The sequence below is a fragment of the Macrosteles quadrilineatus genome, unplaced genomic scaffold (assembly GCF_028750875.1).
Source record: "Macrosteles quadrilineatus isolate MER2022 unplaced genomic scaffold, UCM_ALF_1.0 Scaffold_1__1_contigs__length_201487025, whole genome shotgun sequence".
Classification (NCBI taxonomy): domain Eukaryota; kingdom Metazoa; phylum Arthropoda; class Insecta; order Hemiptera; family Cicadellidae; genus Macrosteles; species Macrosteles quadrilineatus.
The window spans coordinates 35079222-35099124 of record NW_026542594.1 but is presented as its reverse complement, the minus strand read 5'-3'; the positions used below and the strand labels follow the sequence as shown (position 1 = coordinate 35099124).

Below are 19903 nucleotides of genomic sequence, written 5' to 3'. Positions count from 1 at the left end.
GCCTTCTCAATAGATTTTTTTTCTCAAATAAAAACATAGATTTAGTCTATTTTGCACTGACAAAATCACGGAAGTGTTTACCACAAAAGATCCATCCACACGATTTTAATACTATCTAATAGTTCTTAAAAAGGGGATGACACCAGTTATCATAACTCCGATGACGTACTGGAAACATTTAATTCATTGAATAATCAAACCATATTCTGTAACTTGCGCAATAGTGATTATTATTTTTAAACACTTATTTATTACTCATTAAATAAAGATAAATGTTAAAGTTTTGATCATTTAACTCTATTTATCACGTTTAGATGAATTAGCTTAAGCCTTTAAAGTAACCGTCGATTTCGAAGGGTTTCACCTAGTAACATATTAGGTTTTAAAGTTCTTTGTTTATGATCTTGTGATGTAATGTGTAAAGAGTTCTTCCAACAATTAATGTGATGTAATAGGCCGAGAGGATGAGGAAGAAGATGATGCAGAAGAGAGAGCAGCTCCTAATTCAGAGATCGATGACTCCAAGATGGGAGCTAAAAAACGAGCTAAACTAGAAGCTAAGGCCGAGAAAAAAGCACAGAGGGAGGTACGTTCTAGTTATTTGAAAAGGTTGAACCTCATGGGTAATTTTAATTTATTATTTCAATAATTTTAGTAATACAGCTTATTAGAATTTTGGGCGATTATCATCAACTCTGTATGTTTTATTTTAAATATTTTAATAAACTTAAATTGAAATCAATAAAGTGCAAATTAATGAGCTGATGTCACCTGTCTGACACTAAACAACCCTACTTGCAACGTTGCCAATTTTACCAGGCCGTGGCCTGGAGTAAAAGGGAGCCGTGCCTAATCACTACTATTTTCATTTTATATATATATATATACACACATATAAAAATTTTAACGAATGGTGTTTTTGGCCTCTAGGGACATCAACATGAAAAAGTAAATCAGTCTCGGGCCTAGGTCTTACTGCGCCACCTACGGTAATAGCTACTTCCCTATAGGGAAATTTGCTAAAAGTAGATTACAGAGGGAGATTAATTAATCTAAATGTGGTCCCAGAAAGCTTGTAAGCTAAGACATAGGTACAATACTGAGAAAACTTTGGTCAGTGACGTTTCCTAACAAGGTTAGTTGGTCACCCTTGTTCCTTGTAAAATAACTCCATCTCTAAATCGTTGTATCAATCTTTGTATATCATCAGATGTAAAATGTTAGTAATGGTAACTAAATTATAGGCTATAGTTGGATAGTTGCAATAATTTTAAACGTACTTTTATAAGTTTTTGTTTTCTGCCACTAGGTTCAAGAGAGAGAAAGGGAAGAAAAAAAGCGGAAGAAAGAATTGCTTGATGAGGAAAGGAAAAAGGCTGAATTTAAAGAAAAATTAGAGGAGGAAAAGCGACTAGAACAAGAAAAAAAAGAAAAAGAAGAAAAAGAAAGACAAGAGTATGAAGAATATTTGAAACTAAAAGAAGCCTTTAGCATCGAACAAGAAGGCTATGATGAATCTGAGAGCGAAGAGAATAAATCAAATCTCTTACAGGATTTCATCTCTTATATTCAGGTTTGTTAATATTGTTACTTTTTGAAAGGGAGAGAATGTTTGCTGCTGAATGAACATATAAACATTAGTGTTCCTTTTTTATTAAAGAAACATGTTAATGATATATTGGGTTTTATCTATTCTATTTAAAAGTTACAAATTCTTAGTAGTTTGCCCTTTTCCTTCTGGCAACGGGCCAGCAAAACATTTCTGTCAATCATATTTTATCTTCTAAAATCTATCTATCTATATAAAAGGCAAAGCCCTCACTGACTCACTGACTGACTGACTGACTCACTCACTCATCACTAATTCTCTTACTTCCCATTTACCTAGGAGGCTGAAATTTGGTACACTGATTCTTTAGGCATTAATAGGAAAACTAAGCTGTTTTTATTCTGATCGGACTCTCGGGCTCCGCCCCAGTGGCTCTGGAGTTTCCCATGTTAACCTTATGAGTACTTATATTTAAATGGAATTAATGAATCTTAACAGCTGTTTCAATAAACAAGTTGGTTCTGTTCTATGATGTTCAATAGCATTAAAGTTACAAGGATTACCAACAGGGTGCAGCACTATTATTTCTTTTACATTTATGACAACAGCTAATTTGCAACCAAAAGGTGAGTGAGCGTAGCAAACGAACTTCAACCTGGAGGCGAGTTACCGTAGCGAACGAGCTCCAACTAAAAGTGAGTGAGCGTAGCAAACAAACTTCAACAGGACGTGATTGAGCCATGCGAACGAGCTCACTTATAAAGTTAAACGGGGCAAAGCCCGCTGGTACAGCTAGTATTATATAAGCTAAAGTTTTGCTGGATGAAAAATATCTGTCACAGCAAACCTGCAGAATAAGATTTAGTTATTTTGTTGGAAGGTTTCTTATCGTATGATAAAAACAGTTAGCTCAATTTTTTTTTTTTTATATTTTAAAACAAAACTTAACAAAAAGTAGAGATGTGCGAGTACTCGAGATTTCGATTACGAGTCGAGTACGGCCTTGAAACTCGAGCTTATCTTTGAACTCGGCAGTTTCAAGTCGAGTTTGGTTTAAAATTGTAAAAAATCAATATTTGTTAAAATGTAACTTGTGTTTACATTAAATGCTTTATAATTTGTAGTACTGTACTATAGATTCTACAGTAATACAAATATTTCTACAGTGTAGAAATGAGCAAGAGGTAGTTGTCCTAACCTATTTTTATAGCTTTCACAACAGAATAGGTCAACTCAAAGCAGTTGCCGGCGACTGACTGGCAATGGCATAATCTGGACTTGACACAGAATTACATGATCGGTAGTGATCTTGTTTTAAAGTACTGTTTCACAATAGAAAATTCCACTACTGAACTGTTACAAGCAATAAATCTATGTTTAAAAAAAATCAGAATAGAAACACTACAAAAGGCAAAACAATAGAAGGGAGGGAGGGGTTGTGCAATGACCTCGAAATGAGCCGGCAACCGGCAACAGCGAGTGGTGTAGGGGGTTGGGGGGAAGGGGAGGGTGAGACCTTGGAGCTATATTTAGACCAGACTAGACTTTCACCACTTCCGAAATGGCTGGGTAGGGGCAGGGGGATTACAATAGCAGGTTTTTTCCTTGCCTGGTTTGACTTTTGTCTTTTTGTATAGGAGATTTGAATCATCAAAAATATAATTTGAATTTACCACAATTAATTATTTAGCATTGAAAATACAATCTGCAAGGGACCAGGAGAAATATTCAAATAAGAGTTAATACCATGATTTACATTTTTATGTCAAAATACAACATTGCACAATCATGATGTTTTGGGTCATTGACCTTAATAACACATCTGTGTAACTACTTACTCAATTTTAATTAAAAATACAATTTCTTTACTTTGCCATTCTTGAAACCCTAAAACTTATTTCAATTCATATTTCTTAAGCTTCCTGAACATTGTAATTCAACCCATTATTTCCTGTTTTCAATACTCAATCTCTGTAGCTGTCATTCTTAATCATCATTTCCTGTTTACTGTACTTTTCCAATGATCAGACAGTCTGGGCTTGTTCCCAAAAGTAAGTGCAAGCTACGCATCCGTTTTCCTGTGACAGAGACAGAGAATATGCCAATAAACTTCTGGAAGCATCGACACGTGTGCAAATCACGTGGACTCACAGAAACCAATCAGCTGTAAGAAAACCCTGGCTGTTTGACGTATCACCACCCGATTGGCGGAGAGCTTCCGGCATCTTTCACGACCCTCTAAATTACCTGAAGAAGAGATGCACAGTCTCCTAGAATACGGCTTAGCGTGAGTTAGTCTCCAGTCTCCAAAATCGTTAAATGTTTCGTTGAAGAGTCGCGCGCGTGTGTTGTGTGTGAATGTGAAGTTTAGATCCCATGGCCTGTTGTCACTTTAGTGGCAGAAGTTAGGTTGGGTAACATCAAGTGATACATGTATGTACCAATTTAAATCCATTGTAATCATAATTTATTTTAATTCTTAATCTGCTTGCTCACTCACAAAATAATTAAAAGGGAATGTTTTTAACCTTTGTTTCTCTCTTCCTAGAGAGAGATTCTTCAAGTCTAAACTTAGTTTTATTTTATTAGTTTTCCTTTAAATTTTTATTTTGTTTTAACAACATATACTTTTATATTTCTAATTCATATTTTTCATTTATTATTTTATTTTTCCATGCACTCCATCTCCCTAGTCTTTTGACTTCAATCTTTTGATCTTGGGTTTAGTTCTTTCTTTTAAAATACCCTTTCTTTGCTGGTCTTTTGCCATTTATAATTATTGTATTTACAAAAGTTTGTTAGTTCAATTTATACTCAATGTTTCTGTAATTTGTTATTTTGCTCTTAAATTCTTTATTACATTCCTCTTGTAACAGAATGCCAGTGTTTTACTGTTCCCGTACCTCAAACTTATGTCAAGTGAATTCTGTTAAATAAAATTAATTACCAATTCAACAATAAAGGTTACATATGTTATAAGTTGATAATTATAAATTGATGCTACCGTGGTTAAAAATAATTATTCTGTAAACTTGTAAAACATAGATAACTCATAAATAAGTATAAAATCATTCATAAAGACAATAGTAGCACTCCTAAAAAAGCTTACAAATATCTCAAAATAATTAAGTGGTAGCACTTGGTCTTCTAGGTTACATAGTTTGTTTTCCTTCATGACAACTTGCATTAATGTGGTTAATGTGCATGGAATACAATTGATTATAGTGAGTTAGGCCTAAGTCTAGGTTTCATTTGATTTCTATAACTACTATTGTATGAGCCTATTACATTATTCAGTCCAATTTTCAATCTACAATTGTTTTGTTTATCAGTAAGGTAGACTACTTGTAGGCCTATTTGCACTTTATTTTTAACATATATTTTGAGTATTTTGACAGAATGTTTACAATTAACATACAAGATTAAAAAATTTAATTTTCTTTAATTTCAAAATTTATTTTAACTTTACCCACTGTCAAACCATTGGAAATTTTGTAGGCCTACTGTTACAAAAACCACACCAACTAAAAGAATAATGGTAATAAACTTAAAAAACTAAAGGTGAAAAGGTAGGAAATAAAATTAATTTGAAGTTTTAGAATAAATCTCTTTATTAAACTAAATATTGTAATTGCAACCTTAATAACTAATAGATGCAAGTGTTAAGTAATTTTAGCCAAGTATTATGCAATATTACTTATCAATAGGGATTAATGTATTTAATTTTTGGATAAATAAATATATGCTCACTTACCTATTTTTCACAGAAGTAGAAGTTCATTTATGAGCTCTATTGTTGTTGTTTTAAAATTATTTTCTATGCATTATATTGATATGTTACTGCACAAATATTAATAACTAGCAGAGTACCCGTCCTTCGTACGGGGTTGGCATAGAAGTATAAAATGCTTATACATATGGTTTGACAGCTCTATTTAAGTGATGTTAAATAATGTTTACATTTAGGCTAGTGACATCATTATTTTAATTTATAATCCTTACCCTCTCTGTTCTAATATTCGTGCAGTATTTAATATGTTTGAACCAGCTGTGTGGAATTGTAAAATCAAAATTCATTTGACAGTTAGTTCTGCTTGTTTACATTTTTAAACTTTGTAGGTTTGTTCTTTGTTACCATGGATACCATCAATCAATATTTACTTTTAAATCTCTCACCTCAAATTTTTGAATGCCCACGGGGCAGAGCCGTAGGACAATATCGAAGCGGGAATAGTTCTATATGTATCCTCGGAACTGTAGCTTCATTTGTGTGCAATTTGAGCCCAGTAGATTCAGTAGTTTTTTAGATTAGCTCATACAAACACACACACACACAGACACCACCTCTTCTTTATAATAGTATAGATAGATTAATTTATTTATAATCATTCTTCAGCTTGTAACAAGGTTGTTTTACAAGTTACATGCTCTAGGCCTAAGGAGTTATTTTACACATCCTTCGATCTTTTGGGTTTAAACTCGACTCGAACTCGACTCGACCTGAAAAACCTGTGCTCGCACATCTCTAACAAAAAGTTTTCAATTTTCATCTTTTAAAAGTAAAAAAAATATATATCCCCCGTAGAAAAATGGGTACATGCCTTGGCCCATGAAATGAGTAATTAATAATGAAACTGTGTTTTTTTTTCAGACAAATAAGGTTGTTGTTTTGGAAGACCTTGCAGCGACGTTCAAGTTAAAAACACAATTTGTTATTGACAGAATTCAAGATTTGCAAACAGAAGGAAGAATTACAGGTAATTATTAGGTATATAGGCCAACACTAAAACCAACATGTTTATATTCATAGTCCTATTCACCTTAATAACTGTTCTCACTTACTTACTGCCGTGGCTCTTGGTACCCAAGGAGGTACTTTGCCTCGCCAACACACTGCCTCCAGATTCCAGGATCAATTGCTTCCTCCTTTCTTCTTTCCATTCTTCTCAGGTATCTTCTTACTTGATCTCTCCACCTCAACTTGGGCCTTCCAGGAGGTCCTCTACCCTCAGGGTTGTTGATTAGGGTGCTTTTCATTAGGGAGCCCTCTTCCTTTCTAAACACATAATCTTAACCCACCTTAGCCCATCTTAATCTTCTACTTCTCACCTCAGCCACAATATCTGAGTCCCTGTACAACTCTCTCAACTCCCTGTTGTGCTTTACTCTCCAGTCTCCATTTTTTCAAAGGTTGGTCTAAAGATTTTTCTTAGAATCTTGTTTTCAAACACTATAATTCGTTTTCTCTTACTTAGCACCCAATTCTCTGAGCCATATAATAAGACTGGTCTTTTTATGGTTTTGTATACACGGATTTTAGTTGTATGTGAAAGTAGGCAAGAACTTAACAATTTGTGGCATGCCGATAAACTTCTATGTGCTGCCTTTAATCTGTTGAATTTTAGCATCTGCTTCATTATTATTCGTAAGCATTACTCCTAGGCAAGAGAAATTGTTTACTTTATAAAATTTGTGTCCTTCTATTTCTACATGATTTTTATTATTTAATTGGGTAGCTCTTCCACACTCCATTATCTTGGTTTTGTCTTCATTGATATTTAAGCCTACACTTTAAGCGTGGTTTGTGAGTTTTGTAACCATAACTTTTATTTCATCTTCGCTTTTGGCAACAAGTGCCACATCATCTGCAAATGCCAGGATATTTATGTTGGTTCCGATAGTAATTCCAGCTTCTAGTTTTTGTATTTCTTGTAGAGAATATTCCAAAGATTGAATAGCAATGGGCACAAACCATTTCCCTTGCATTTAGATCCTGATACAACTGTTCTAAAGAAACATACTCTTGAAAAAGTAAATTTGTATTGTACTGAACTAATTTTGTCCCGGAAACAAGTTTTGGTCCCTATTAAACCTTGCAATTTGCGCATGGCTCCCCTTGTGTAATTTTTTTTTTTTCATGTTGTTAGCCTCCGGATCACTGGTATAGTAATAAATAATGGTTTAAATACCTTATACTGTCAAATCCTTTGTAGCCTATGTAGCTACTGCAGTTTCGTTCCCGATGGGAACTTCATCGGGCTGTCAAGGACATCAAATTTCGTTCCAGAGGAAGTCGTTGAAGTTAGAATCCATCGATGTCACACATTTAATTACACACAAACGAAAATACAAACAATAAAAAATAAACATTACAAAAACGCCGGTACCGGGAAACTTGATACGCACGGAGGGCAGGTCTAGACTGATGCGTTATCTCGAAGTGTATTTCCTCCCCCTCCTCCTTATTTATCACGAGTTGACCATTGTTTTGGTTGAGACTCACCTATTTTTATTGCCGATTCGTAAATTATATTTGATTTAAAACCTCTTTGTTCGTTGAGGACATTGTGGGGTTCTTTTTTCACAGCCTTGTAAACAATGTAAACTTTTGTACTTTAAAATTGTAAACTTTTGTAAAACTTATGACAGCTAGCCTGCCTTACTACTGGACCGAATTACACGCGGTTGGTACTAAATGAAAGATATTTTCCTGTAGATGTGCAGAATCCCTTTACAAATTAAAATAGGCTCAAAAATAAGCACGAAAAATGACTTTGAAATGTAAAAATACCCCTGCCGAAGCAAACCTGCAGACCAAGCGAATTTCCATTTGCCTGATTGGATTTACACTTAAATATCTCCTTAAAAAAATATCACATTTATTCCCTAGCATTAGTTTAAAGAGTACTTAGGTTTGCTGCAATAGGGAGGGTAAAATGTTATTTGACCTGTCTCGACTTCTCAATATTGAATTTTAATCTCAGATGGGGTTTCGTGCCGGAATCTAAATAAATTTGATTAGTAAAGCCTAATTATGGTTTTTTTAAATCATAATTATTGAATGTGGATTGGTTAAATTTTGACTTTAAAGATTTTTTTTTCAACTAAAAGAAAAACCACAAATATAAAAGTCTATACAAATGTTGATGGAACAAGATTCTTCTTAAGGCTTAATCTTGGTTTGATAGTAGACCTATGTTCCAAAATGTCCTTCAAGCAAATAATTATTGATCTAGGTACAGTAGAACCCCTGTTAACCAAATTCGGGTTAACCGAAACTCGGGTAAACCGAAATGGTTTCTATAAAATATTATAGGGCTGTAAAATGCTTTAATAACTTCAGTTGTCTGGTTTAAAGACCAGATATATCCCATTGTGACATTTTTGTAGCTGAAATAACACATAGAAGACATTCTCTTAAATTCATTTTCCCTAAACACTGTGGTGATACATTGGCTATTTTTAGCATATGATGGGTTAACCGAAAAATTGGTAAACCGAAACTGCTCTCCCCCCTTTATTTCGGCTAACTGGTGTAAACCAAGTTAAGGTAAGGTACAAACACAATAAATAATAATTTCTGCGCATTTTTGAAATTGTTATTTATTGTGTTTAAACTTAAACTTAAAACATGCATGAAGTGCAAAAACAGTCTGGAGATAGGTAATATAATTCAACAACTCGATTCATTATAACCTAAACTTTAACTTTTCTAATCTAACCTACCTTCAAAGGACTTAATATAGTCACAAATCCACATAACATCCAATCTACCTACCTCACATGTCTTTTTCAACTTATAAAACAAATTTTAAGCTGTTCGAGAAGTTTGGTTGGGTTATGTTAGGCTATAATAGTATCAATTTGTTGTTTGTTCATTTTATTAAAACTGCCACTACACTATTATCATAATGGGACATAACGGTTACATAGTCAAAACCTTAGCTAAGCCACTTGGTTAAGTAAAGAGAAGAACGAAATGAATTCCTTCTTCAATTTTCATAATCCAGTCTAGATCCAGATTAAATATGTCCGACCTAGAGGTGTTTTTTAATGTTAAACTTAATTAATTTTAATCAAATATTACATACAGCCTACTTAAATTAAAGTATTTACCTTTCTAAGTGTGGGTTGTGTGGGTAATATTTACTTTAAAATGGCATATAATCAATCAATAATTTGATTTTACAGTGTAAACATTGAAGAGCAGATTCAACGTTCTTAATACAACATTAAAATAAAATTCAAAAATTTGTAGTTAATTCAGTTATTGTGACAGCAGAAAAATCTTTGCACCATTGTTTTCAGGTAAAAATCTAGTTTCTAATGATATATAAATTACTATAGTACTCTTGGTCACCCTCATCGCAATAATTACCAGAGAAAGTATTGTTTTTGTCAATATTTTTTAGCTTTGAGTGGATATATCCGTTTTGGGTCCCCCTGAACACAAAAAAGTGGTTTTTTGAAGTGATGTCCGTCCGTGTGTTGGTGTGTGTGTGTGTGTGTGTGTGTGTGTGTGTATCCGTGAACACAATAACTTGAGTAATTTTTGTCGGAATTTCGTCCTGGGACAAAATTGTACTGTCGGCCTCGTATAGCTAATCTAATTGAGTATGTCCAGGGTTAGTAGTAATAATAGTATTTGGTTTAAAAATATGGGCTCAGATATGGTCGTTAAAGCATCAGCTTTCAGTAAATGACACATTCATCACTACCCGGGTTAGGCCTTAATTAAAACAAATTAGTAATTTGGACTAATTGGCGTTAATACCGTGAGTGAAACACTGGTCGTAACTAACTAAAATTGTTAACTTGGAAAATAAAACAAATCTCTATTTAATGGATATACCGTGTTTCACTTTTGGAATTAAAACCAACGATACTTAAAATAACCGAATCGATTGTCGCAGGTCCACGAGCTATTTCGCCCTGGCCTAACCTAATATTCGACGATACCAGGGTTGATCCACCACTGGCTCACATACCGGGCTATTCCGCCCTCAAACCTATCGTCTTGCAATATACGCGGGTCCGAGAGTTATTCCGCTTCTCGGCCTAACCCTAGTATTCGTCGCTTCCAGGGTTATTCCACCACTGGTTTAATTACCGGGCTATTCCGCCCTCGCCCTACTAGGGAGATGTAGCTAGCTATTAGCCCAGCGCTCAAGTGACTGTGCCCTGTCCTGTACCATTCTTTTTGCTTGGATTAAACAATAGGTGGAATACTTTGTACCAGGTGCCTACGATTATATCTTACTAGAGGTAGCTAGTCGTGGTTTGTTCCCGAATGAAGAAACATGCATATTGTGTTATTGTTCTAATACAAATGAGAGAAATTCACCCATATTCAAGGTTGTATAAAATATATTGGAGGCTATAAAATCTACACGAAGTTGAAGTTTGATTGTTTTGTAAATATTCAAGTATATTTTTATTAAATAAGGATTCGCTGCGTCCTTATATTCACACTTCCTTATAATGACACTTCCGTGATTGCGAGAGAATTTCACGATGGTTCGGCCGACCCAGGAGATGATGATGATGTCTCCGTTAATAGCGGGAGATATTCATCCTAGCAAAGTAACCACGAGCACAGGAAACAATCTTAGTATGTTTTCTGTGCCACAAGGTATGTTGAAGTTAGCACCGTGGCCATGAGACATGTCAACGATGGCAACGTGAGTGCAAGATACGTTGACGGTTAACGCCGTGACCGCAAAAACTTCGACGATAACACTGTAACCACGAGACATTTTGATGTTGGTACCATGACCGCAAAATATGTTGACGATAACGCTGTGACCGTGAGACATGTTGACGGTGGCATCATAACCGCAAAACATGTCTACCATTACGCCACCTCCGTGAGAAATGTTGACGATGGTGCCACGACCGTGAGACATGTTGACGGTCGCGCCATGACCGTGTGCAGAGAGGGACATGTTGGCGATGGTGCTGTGAACCAGGACCAACTTGAAAGAACACCGAGAAGTTCTGGTTCTAGCTGGTCCTGGCCGTGAACGCGGGAGATGTTCACGATGGTGCCGCGAGCGTGGGATGTGTTGTGGGCATAGATCCCTATATAATACAGAGTTGTTGTATTATATAGAGATCTAACGTTGTGGATCAAGCGCCGAGATGGCGAGATGTGTTGACTGCTGAGACACCTGGACAATTGAATATAGCGCCGCGAACATGGTCACGATGGTTCCGTCATCACGGGAGATCTTCACAATGATGTCACAATTGAGGATAAAAGTCATGCAAAAATAATGACATAGTGATAGGTACACATTAAAATATTTAGGATTGGGCCTGCTAAACTCTACTGCTTTTTTACAAGTAACCAACATATTTTAGGCCTTAAGACTTTACTCAAGTTTTTTAAATGTAGTTGTATTCGTGTCGTATTCACGTTAAATGTCCATTTAAGGTTAGCATGTGGTGGTTTATAATTATTAGATAGATGTTTCATTGTTAATTGAACCAAAAATTAAATTTGTTTAGTCAACAACAGATCTTGTTACATCTTTATTTTTTATCCAGTATTGTTTTTAGTACGATGTTTGTTTTCAATATTATTGCTATCTGCAATAATATTTAACCTAGTTTTTTTGTACCCCGAAAATCGGGAAGGAAATAAAAATCACGTTCCGAAATACAAATACAAATATTTAATACTGAAATGAAATGTAAAACGTTGTGGATACAATTTAGCATTTTAAAGAACAGAAGACGGAACAGCTGTTTCAGGATGGCTGACTATTAATTGCTGATTCAGAGAATTGGTAGAGCAACTAGAATAATAAATAAGTACCTGAACCTGGGGACTGAGCTTTGTTCGGGGAAATCATTACTATACCCTGAGAGAAGGCTTTGGTTTATGTAATTTATCCTTATCTTCATTTACAGTCTATTTTATATCCAGCGGTAAACACAGCTGGATAACGCAACAGACTACAACAATGCTATGCTGACGACGAAGCTACCTCCTCCCCTCCTCAGTGCGTATAAACACGACATTGATGGATATAGTCTAACTGGATCGCGTTCTGGCACAAGAAATTCGAGATAACGCGCTGAAAACGACTAAATGCGGAGCGGAAGTTAGAACAATGGCGGAACTCACATTGACTGTTTGGAACCATGTTGGTGTGCATCGAAGAGTGTAAAAGCGATCGTAGCGCGACGTAGTGTCGATTTCAGGAAGCACTTGCACACTTAGGTAAAAAGCAGTAAAGTGAGGTCCAACCTATTTCGAGTTATTTCGGGTATTTCTGTGATGCCGAAGTCATCAGGACAACGAATCAGAGGCTTTCTCAATCCGAGCTCCGGGGGGTCGGAGCTCACATTGAAAACGGAGCTCACGTTGTTGGTGTGTATGCATACATCGGACCTCACAATGTATTATTCCCCAACACACACACACACACACACACACTCCTACACACATACAGGTCTTACTGAATACTCGCAAACACCAAATTGTGGCATCTTTCAAACTGCGGCCACCAGTGGATGAAGGAAGGTACCAAAACCTGGTGTACATCAATATTTCTAATGAACACTCCATTTTAAACACTCTAGTTTTGAATAGTGGCACCATGCTGCGATTCGGTATATATCAACAGTGTGTGGACAGGATGCCACTAATGTGTTGTAGCGCTTGAGCAGTGTGTTTGTCCCCCTCTTCTTCTCGCGTGCGCTGTTGCCAGTTCTCCGTTTTAGTTTATCCTGTCTTCACGTGCCTATGCCCTAGCTCTTTGCCCACGCTTATCACTTTGTCTTTCTCACTTTATGCTTATTAGTTTAACAATTTGTTTACATATTTTACCAAACCGGCATTATAATTGTACCACATCAACAATTTTGACAATTGGATTTAAAGTCAATAAACGTAATAAAATGTCGGGAGGATTAAATAAAAATTAAGACTAAGTCGTATATAATAATAATTTTGTATTCTGTGGCGTTAATATCTTCAACTCATCGCTCATGGCATGTCTGAGCGCTCTATTCGACGAATTTTGCTGAAGTTTTTGGACGATTGCTATTTTATATGGGTGAAAATGAAGGTCTGAGTGCAAAATTCGTCGAATAGAGCGCTCAGACATGCCATGAGCAGCAGCTTGTCCACGCGCCGGGCGATGCGGGCTCGTTAGCACAGTTTGTCGCACTCGCTCCACGTTCTCCGGCGTCCTCACTGACCTTGGACGGCCTGTAGGCCTACGTTTTGCAGTTGATCCTGTGGATCTAAAGGTATCCACCCACAATTTGATGGTGTTTCGGGATGGGATAGGTTCCCCACGAGCCACATTAAAATGCCTACGAAACTTACGTTGCGTATCAACAACAGAATCGCCATTTTTAAAATACGCCTCAACGAAAACGCGCGATGTATACCGGTCCACTGCTCTATGGCGACTGAAATGGCATCACTTGGCCTTGAGAATGAGCCGCTCCCCACCACCCTCCTCCACTTGGCTGCCGGACTTTACTCGCTTGAAAACCGTCAGATATTTCTGCCGCTCCCTGTATTATCCACATGACCAAAATGTAAACAAATCTGTGGAAGGATCTTTAACGGCTTCTGGGGCAGAGCCCTAAGCGAATATACTTTGTTTTTCTTTTTATAACTCATCTAAATCAAATCAAAAGATCTTTATTCATATTTGTAAATACATGTTTACATGAATAGTGTCAAACAATTAACATAAAAATAATTACATGAATAGGTAGGCTGCAATCAAAATTATTAGTAGGTACATAATTTCGGGGTAATCAACTTTTTTTCAGTATTGATCACACTACTCCAGGTTGCAATGGTTGGTCTGAATTTTAAGATCTATTATCTGTTCTAAACTTAAAAAAGTCATCAAATGAATAAAGTGCCCTCTGTATAAAAAATTCTTTCAATTTCACTTTGAAGCCTCTATCATCCTGCATGCTCCTTATGTGATCTGGTATGTGATTTAGGAATCTGATACCGTTGTATGAAGTTTTTCTTTTGAACAATTCTAATTTATGATTTGGTAATACTACTTTATTTTTATTCCTAGTGTTATAGCTGTGGATATCTTTATTTGTAATAAAACTATTTATATTATTTTTTACAAACATTATGCATTCTAAAATGTATAAGCTGTAAACAGTCAAAATTTCAAATTTAGTAAAGAAAGTTTTGACAGATTCATTGTTCTTAAAGTTTAATATGGCCCTTAATGCTCTTTTCTGTCCTATTAGTATCTTTGTCAAATTTTGAGCAGATGTTCCACCGTAGACACAGATCCCATAAGAAACATGGGATTGAACATTGGCAAAATAAACACTTTTTAATACATTCGTATCGCAGAGATAATACAGTCTTCTGATGGCATAGATTCCTGAGTTAATTTTCTTTAAGACATTATCCACGTGCATATCCCAACTCAGATTTCTATCAATGATAAGGCCAAGAAATTTAGTATTTTCAACTTGCATAATTTCTTCATTATCTATGTAAATATTTATTTCCTCTTTAATTTGTCTTTGTTTAGTGCAAAATGATATGCAGTTAGTCTTTTGAGTGTTCAAAATTAAATCGTGAGTGATAAAGAAATCTTTAATTTTTGCTAACTCCACAAAGGAGTGAATTTCTAATTCTATATCAGTTTTTGCAGACATTATAAGGTTTGAATCATCGGCGTACAAACAGAGCTGATTTTTGATAGAGTTTAATTTACTTAGGCAATTCGGCATATCACTTATGTAGCAGATAAATAATAATGGTCCAAGTATTGACCCTTGGGGTACTCCATATTTAACTTTTTCTGATGTAGACTGAAATTTAATGACTTGATTTTTCTCAGTTCTTGATACTTCTACATATTGTTCTCTATCAGTTAGGTATGATTCAAACCATTTTAAATATGAATCCCTGATTCCTAGACTATTAAGTTTGTCAATCATTTTTGGGTGGGAAATACTGTCAAAAGCTTTGGATAAGTCCATAAAAATTCCGGTAACTTTCTCTTGCTTATCTAATGACTCTATGATTGATTCAACAAAACTTATTAAAGCAGTGGTAGTGGATTTATTTTTCCGAAAGCCATGTTGTTCGTGATTAAAAAGATCATATAGTTCTAGGTGTCTTATGAGATTTAATTGCATTGCTTTTTCAAAAATTTTTGATATAGATGGAAGAATAGAAATTGGTCTATAATTTTGAATATCCGATTCTTCACCCTTTTTGTACACTGGTATGACCTTAGAGATTTTAAGTTGTTTTGGAAAAATGCCTGAAATAAAGGAAGAATTTATTATATGCTTTAAGGGTTTTAATAGGGACTCCTTAGCATATTTCATAATCTTTATTGGAACTTCGTCAAAGCCACTGGACCATTTATTTTTAAGAGCGTCGATTATTTTATTTATATCACTTTCGTCAATTGGCGGACACCTGAAAGTTGGGATCTGTTTATTACTTTCCTTCATAGAACCAACAGCTTGATTTGATCTATCATCTAACATATTTTCAATTATACTGACAAAAAGTTATTAAAACTATTGGCAACATGCAATGGGTTTGAGATTACCTAGTTTTAAAACATGATTTTGTTGTAAGTTGGCTGGAGTTTTTCTTGTCTCCTTATTAATAATTTCCCACACAGTTTTACTTATATTTTCAGAGTTTTAACTTTATCACTATAATAATTACGTTTTGCACTCATGACATTTAATTTATATTGCTGCGTTTTTTTCTTTAATTGAGTTTTAAGAACCTCTGACCCAGATTCTTTAACTAGGTTGTTTAATTCAATGAGATCATTTTTGTTCTTTTTATTTAGATTCTCTGTAATCCAATTTTTGCTGTTTTGGTGCTTGTAAATTTTTTTCCTGTTTTTTGGAAAAGATAAATTAAAGTAATATTGGAAAATATTGTGGAACGTGCCATATTTACTCTCTATATTTGAATTAAAAAGAGTTAACCAATTTTCTTTTTCCAATAATGATTTGAACAGTTTCATATTGTCTACAGAAAAATTTCTACCCCAGTAATTTAGAGTAGTATTATCTATCTTTTTAGGACATGTGAGTAGTTCCATGAGTTGACCGTCGTGATCTGATAAGGCTGTTACAATACCCTCAGTTTTAATTTGATCCTTATTAATGTTAGTTCAAATATTATCTATGCAAGTTTTTGAGGTATTTGTGACTCTTGTGGGAAAATCTATTATATAATTCATACCACATCTCAGGAGAATACTTTTTAACTCTTTTAGCTCTGGTGAATCTTTAAGAGTGTCAATATTAAAGTCCCCAATTATAATCAAATTTTTTTCTTTTCTTACTAGATTATTAATTAGTTTATTTAGTCGGTTTAAAAACTCTGAGTTTTCAAACTGTGGGGTTCTATAAATTCCTACCAGCAAAAAGTGGAAATTATCTACTTTAAATTTAACACAACAAAACTCCAACAATTTATCTTGGCAAAGCTCTTCTGCCATTTTTCAGAGCAGTGGTTTCCCCTTTATGCTCTCCTTTGATAAGATTAAAACACCTCCTCCAGTTGTTGTGGTGCGAGAATAATGAGCTATTTTTTTGTAGTTATCAAGGTTAAATCTTTCCATATCATAGTTATTCATGTTATGTTCTGTTAAAACAATTATATCAGGATCTATCTCTGGTACTGATACTTCCAATTGTTCAATTCGAGTTATTAAATTTGGAATATTTTGATGAAAAATCTTTAGATTTCCGAGATTTAGGTTGTTTTTATCTAACCGGGACTCTGAGATGTAATTTTTTAATTTAAAGTTTCTACGCCCAGCCGTTCTCTCAAATTAGTGGAGACAAAGTTTCCAATTAAATATTTAGATTCCCCCATGTTAATCTTATGGGAGAAAACCCAACTTTGATGGAAGATCCTGACCAAACTAATAAAGATATCAAAAAACGAAAAACACTTTGCAAAACTACAGATCAGGGCAATTTTTTTGACACTTTAATCATCAAAATCGGTCCAAAAATAAGGGAGGAGTTCAGTTCACAAAAATCCGCTTAGCGTATTATATATATAGATTGCATTTTATTCTTTTAAAGAGCTATATAAATTAAGAGTAATGTGAATGCTGTTCAACTATTTTAAAAATTATTAGTGAATTTCCCATATAGGGAATAAGCTATTACTGTAGGTCTCATGGTAAGACTTAGACCTGGGACCAATTAACTTTTTTGTTTTAAGGTCCCCAGAGGCCAAAAACACCCTCCGTTCAAATTCATATATATATGTTTGTCCGTTAGCGCAATAACTCGAGCAAAAATGATCCGATTTGTATGAAATTTGGTACAAATGTGTAAACCTACGTTTATTCGAACGAGTTCGTGAACCAGCATGATCGGACTATGGGAACAGGGGTGTATGGGGGTTTATGGGGAAAAATTGCTTTTTCCCATTTTTGACACTAAAATCACAAAGTTTCCCAATTTCTTTCCTAAACCAGTTTGTAGAACTTAAAAAATAATGTTGTTCGTTGAAATGCTGTTGTATGCCTAACGGTTACTGAGATAATAAAAAAAAAATGGTAAATTAAAAATGCCCATTTTTTTCTTATGGAGAATAAAAAAACTTTAGTAGTTTGCTTGTTTATGGATATATTTTTATCAAATTTGGAAATTATGTTAATTTTATTCTAAGCTATCAACATTTCAAAAAGAAAAATAACACCTCAATCTTTCCTCTAGCAGCAAACCTCAGTACTCATTAAAATTAATGTTATTTAAATCGGAAATAAATCTGACGATTTGAAGGGAATACAGTTTTTAGTAGAAGTCCAGCCCGGTAAATGGAAATTCGGATGGAATGGAAAATTGGAATTAAATGGAAATTAGTATGCAGGTTTGCTGCAGCGGGGGTATCCGAAATGTAATAGGTTAGTTTTAAGTTTGAACTGCTATGACACTATTATTGTATTTTATATACATGAACAAATGAAGATGTTTTGAATTTGACACTGAAGTGTATGGTATAGCTACGTCAGGTTCTAGGATAGTTAGATAAATGTAGCCTACATATTTAGGCCACTTAAAAACATGAGGAGTTACCTTACATCCTGAAACATAGTGTAGTCTAAACACAGAACAAGTCTAAACATGGAAAAGTTCATTTTATCTAAAATTGAAAAATAGTTATCCTTCACAATAATGAACCATAAGAAATAGTGTAGATTTATATCTGTTGAGGATGGAACTCCATTACCTCACTTTGGAAATTATAATATTTTTTTTAATCGTTAGTACGAAGTGAACATAGTACCCAGGGATCGCCGATAAATTTTTCACCGCACATCTTCGCAGTTTTATTTTGCAATCGTAAAAACAAAAACTTGGCGTGGTCACAGTGAAATCACAAAAAGTTTTCAAGGCTACGGCAAAATTAGGAACATCTTTTGCCGTCACAATGAAATCATGAACATCTTCTGCGATCATGAGAAAATCTAAAAAATCTTTTGCAGTCACAGTGAAACTGTGAACATCTTCCACAGTTGCAGAGACAATTGTCTTTCGTGATCACGGCAAACCCGTGAACATCCTTTGAATTATAAATGATTACAGACCTCTTAGGTCTATTCGCTGATCGGATCAAAAACAAGAAAGGGTAGAGGTTATTGAGTTAAAGCAATACCACGTGTATTTGTAAACCCCCCAAGTTATAACTACTGAAGAATCAGAACGAAGGGACCTCTCTGGAGTGAGCTGCTGGGGGCCACATGGCTTCAAAATACATAGGCCTGGAAAGAGCGTTTTCATATGTAAGTTTTTATCAGCTTTTTTTGCGTTTCAGGGGTTATTGATGACCGAGGCAAGTTTATCTACATAAGTCAAGAAGAGCTGGAAGCTGTAGCCAAGTTTGTCAAACAGAGAGGCAGAGTATCATTGACAGAATTGGCAGAAAATAGCAACAGACTTGTCACTCTAGTGCCCAGTGCTTAGACTGCAAGTTTTTTCATGTGGAAATATAAAGGCTAAAAATATTTCCGTTAGTTTTTTTTTTATGTTGAAATTCCCATTTTGTCCTCATATTCTCATGGTGTACCGTATATAATTATATTCAGTTTGCGTATAATAATTATAAAATTTTATGATTGAATGTCAAATCAAGAGAAAAAAAGTAGGGTACTAATTAAATAAATGGTATCAGCAATCTGACACACACTTTCTCCCATTCGCTTGTCAAACAACCTTTATCATGGGTAAGTGATAGGAGTAGCTAGGGATGTGGCGATACTATCGATACCAGTAGGTATCGATACTTTTATTGCGATTCTGCTGGTATCGGTTGTTCTGATATTTACTTGGTATCGATACCAAGAGGCCAGTATCGTATCAGAAGGAAATATCACCTGAGTCAAACGGCCCAGCTCGTGCCTTCTGAGCCGTTATTTTCCAAGGCTGGAGCAACAGTGACCCAAAAAATAAACAATCATTCACCCAAATATTTAGTATTTTTGTCTAGCTTGAAGTAAAACTTAATGGTTTGGTTGCAAAGAGTTATTTTCATTACAACCCAATGTTAGCATTTAGCAACGTTGT

The 19903-nt window shown here is 34.9% G+C and overlaps 1 protein-coding gene across 1 annotated transcript in view; it reads left to right on the top strand.

Moving 5' to 3' along the window:
- LOC128983527 (DDRGK domain-containing protein 1) overlaps positions 1–19344 on the top strand; it is a 33803-nt gene extending 14459 nt beyond the window's left edge. The window contains exons 3-6 of the mRNA XM_054402830.1: positions 456–586; positions 1310–1573; positions 6201–6306; positions 19155–19344. Coding sequence (XP_054258805.1) covers positions 456–586; positions 1310–1573; positions 6201–6306; positions 19155–19303 — 650 coding nt within the window. The 3' untranslated portion in view covers positions 19304–19344. The remainder of the gene's footprint in view (positions 1–455; positions 587–1309; positions 1574–6200; positions 6307–19154) is intronic.
- The last annotated feature ends 559 nt before the right edge of the window (positions 19345–19903 follow it).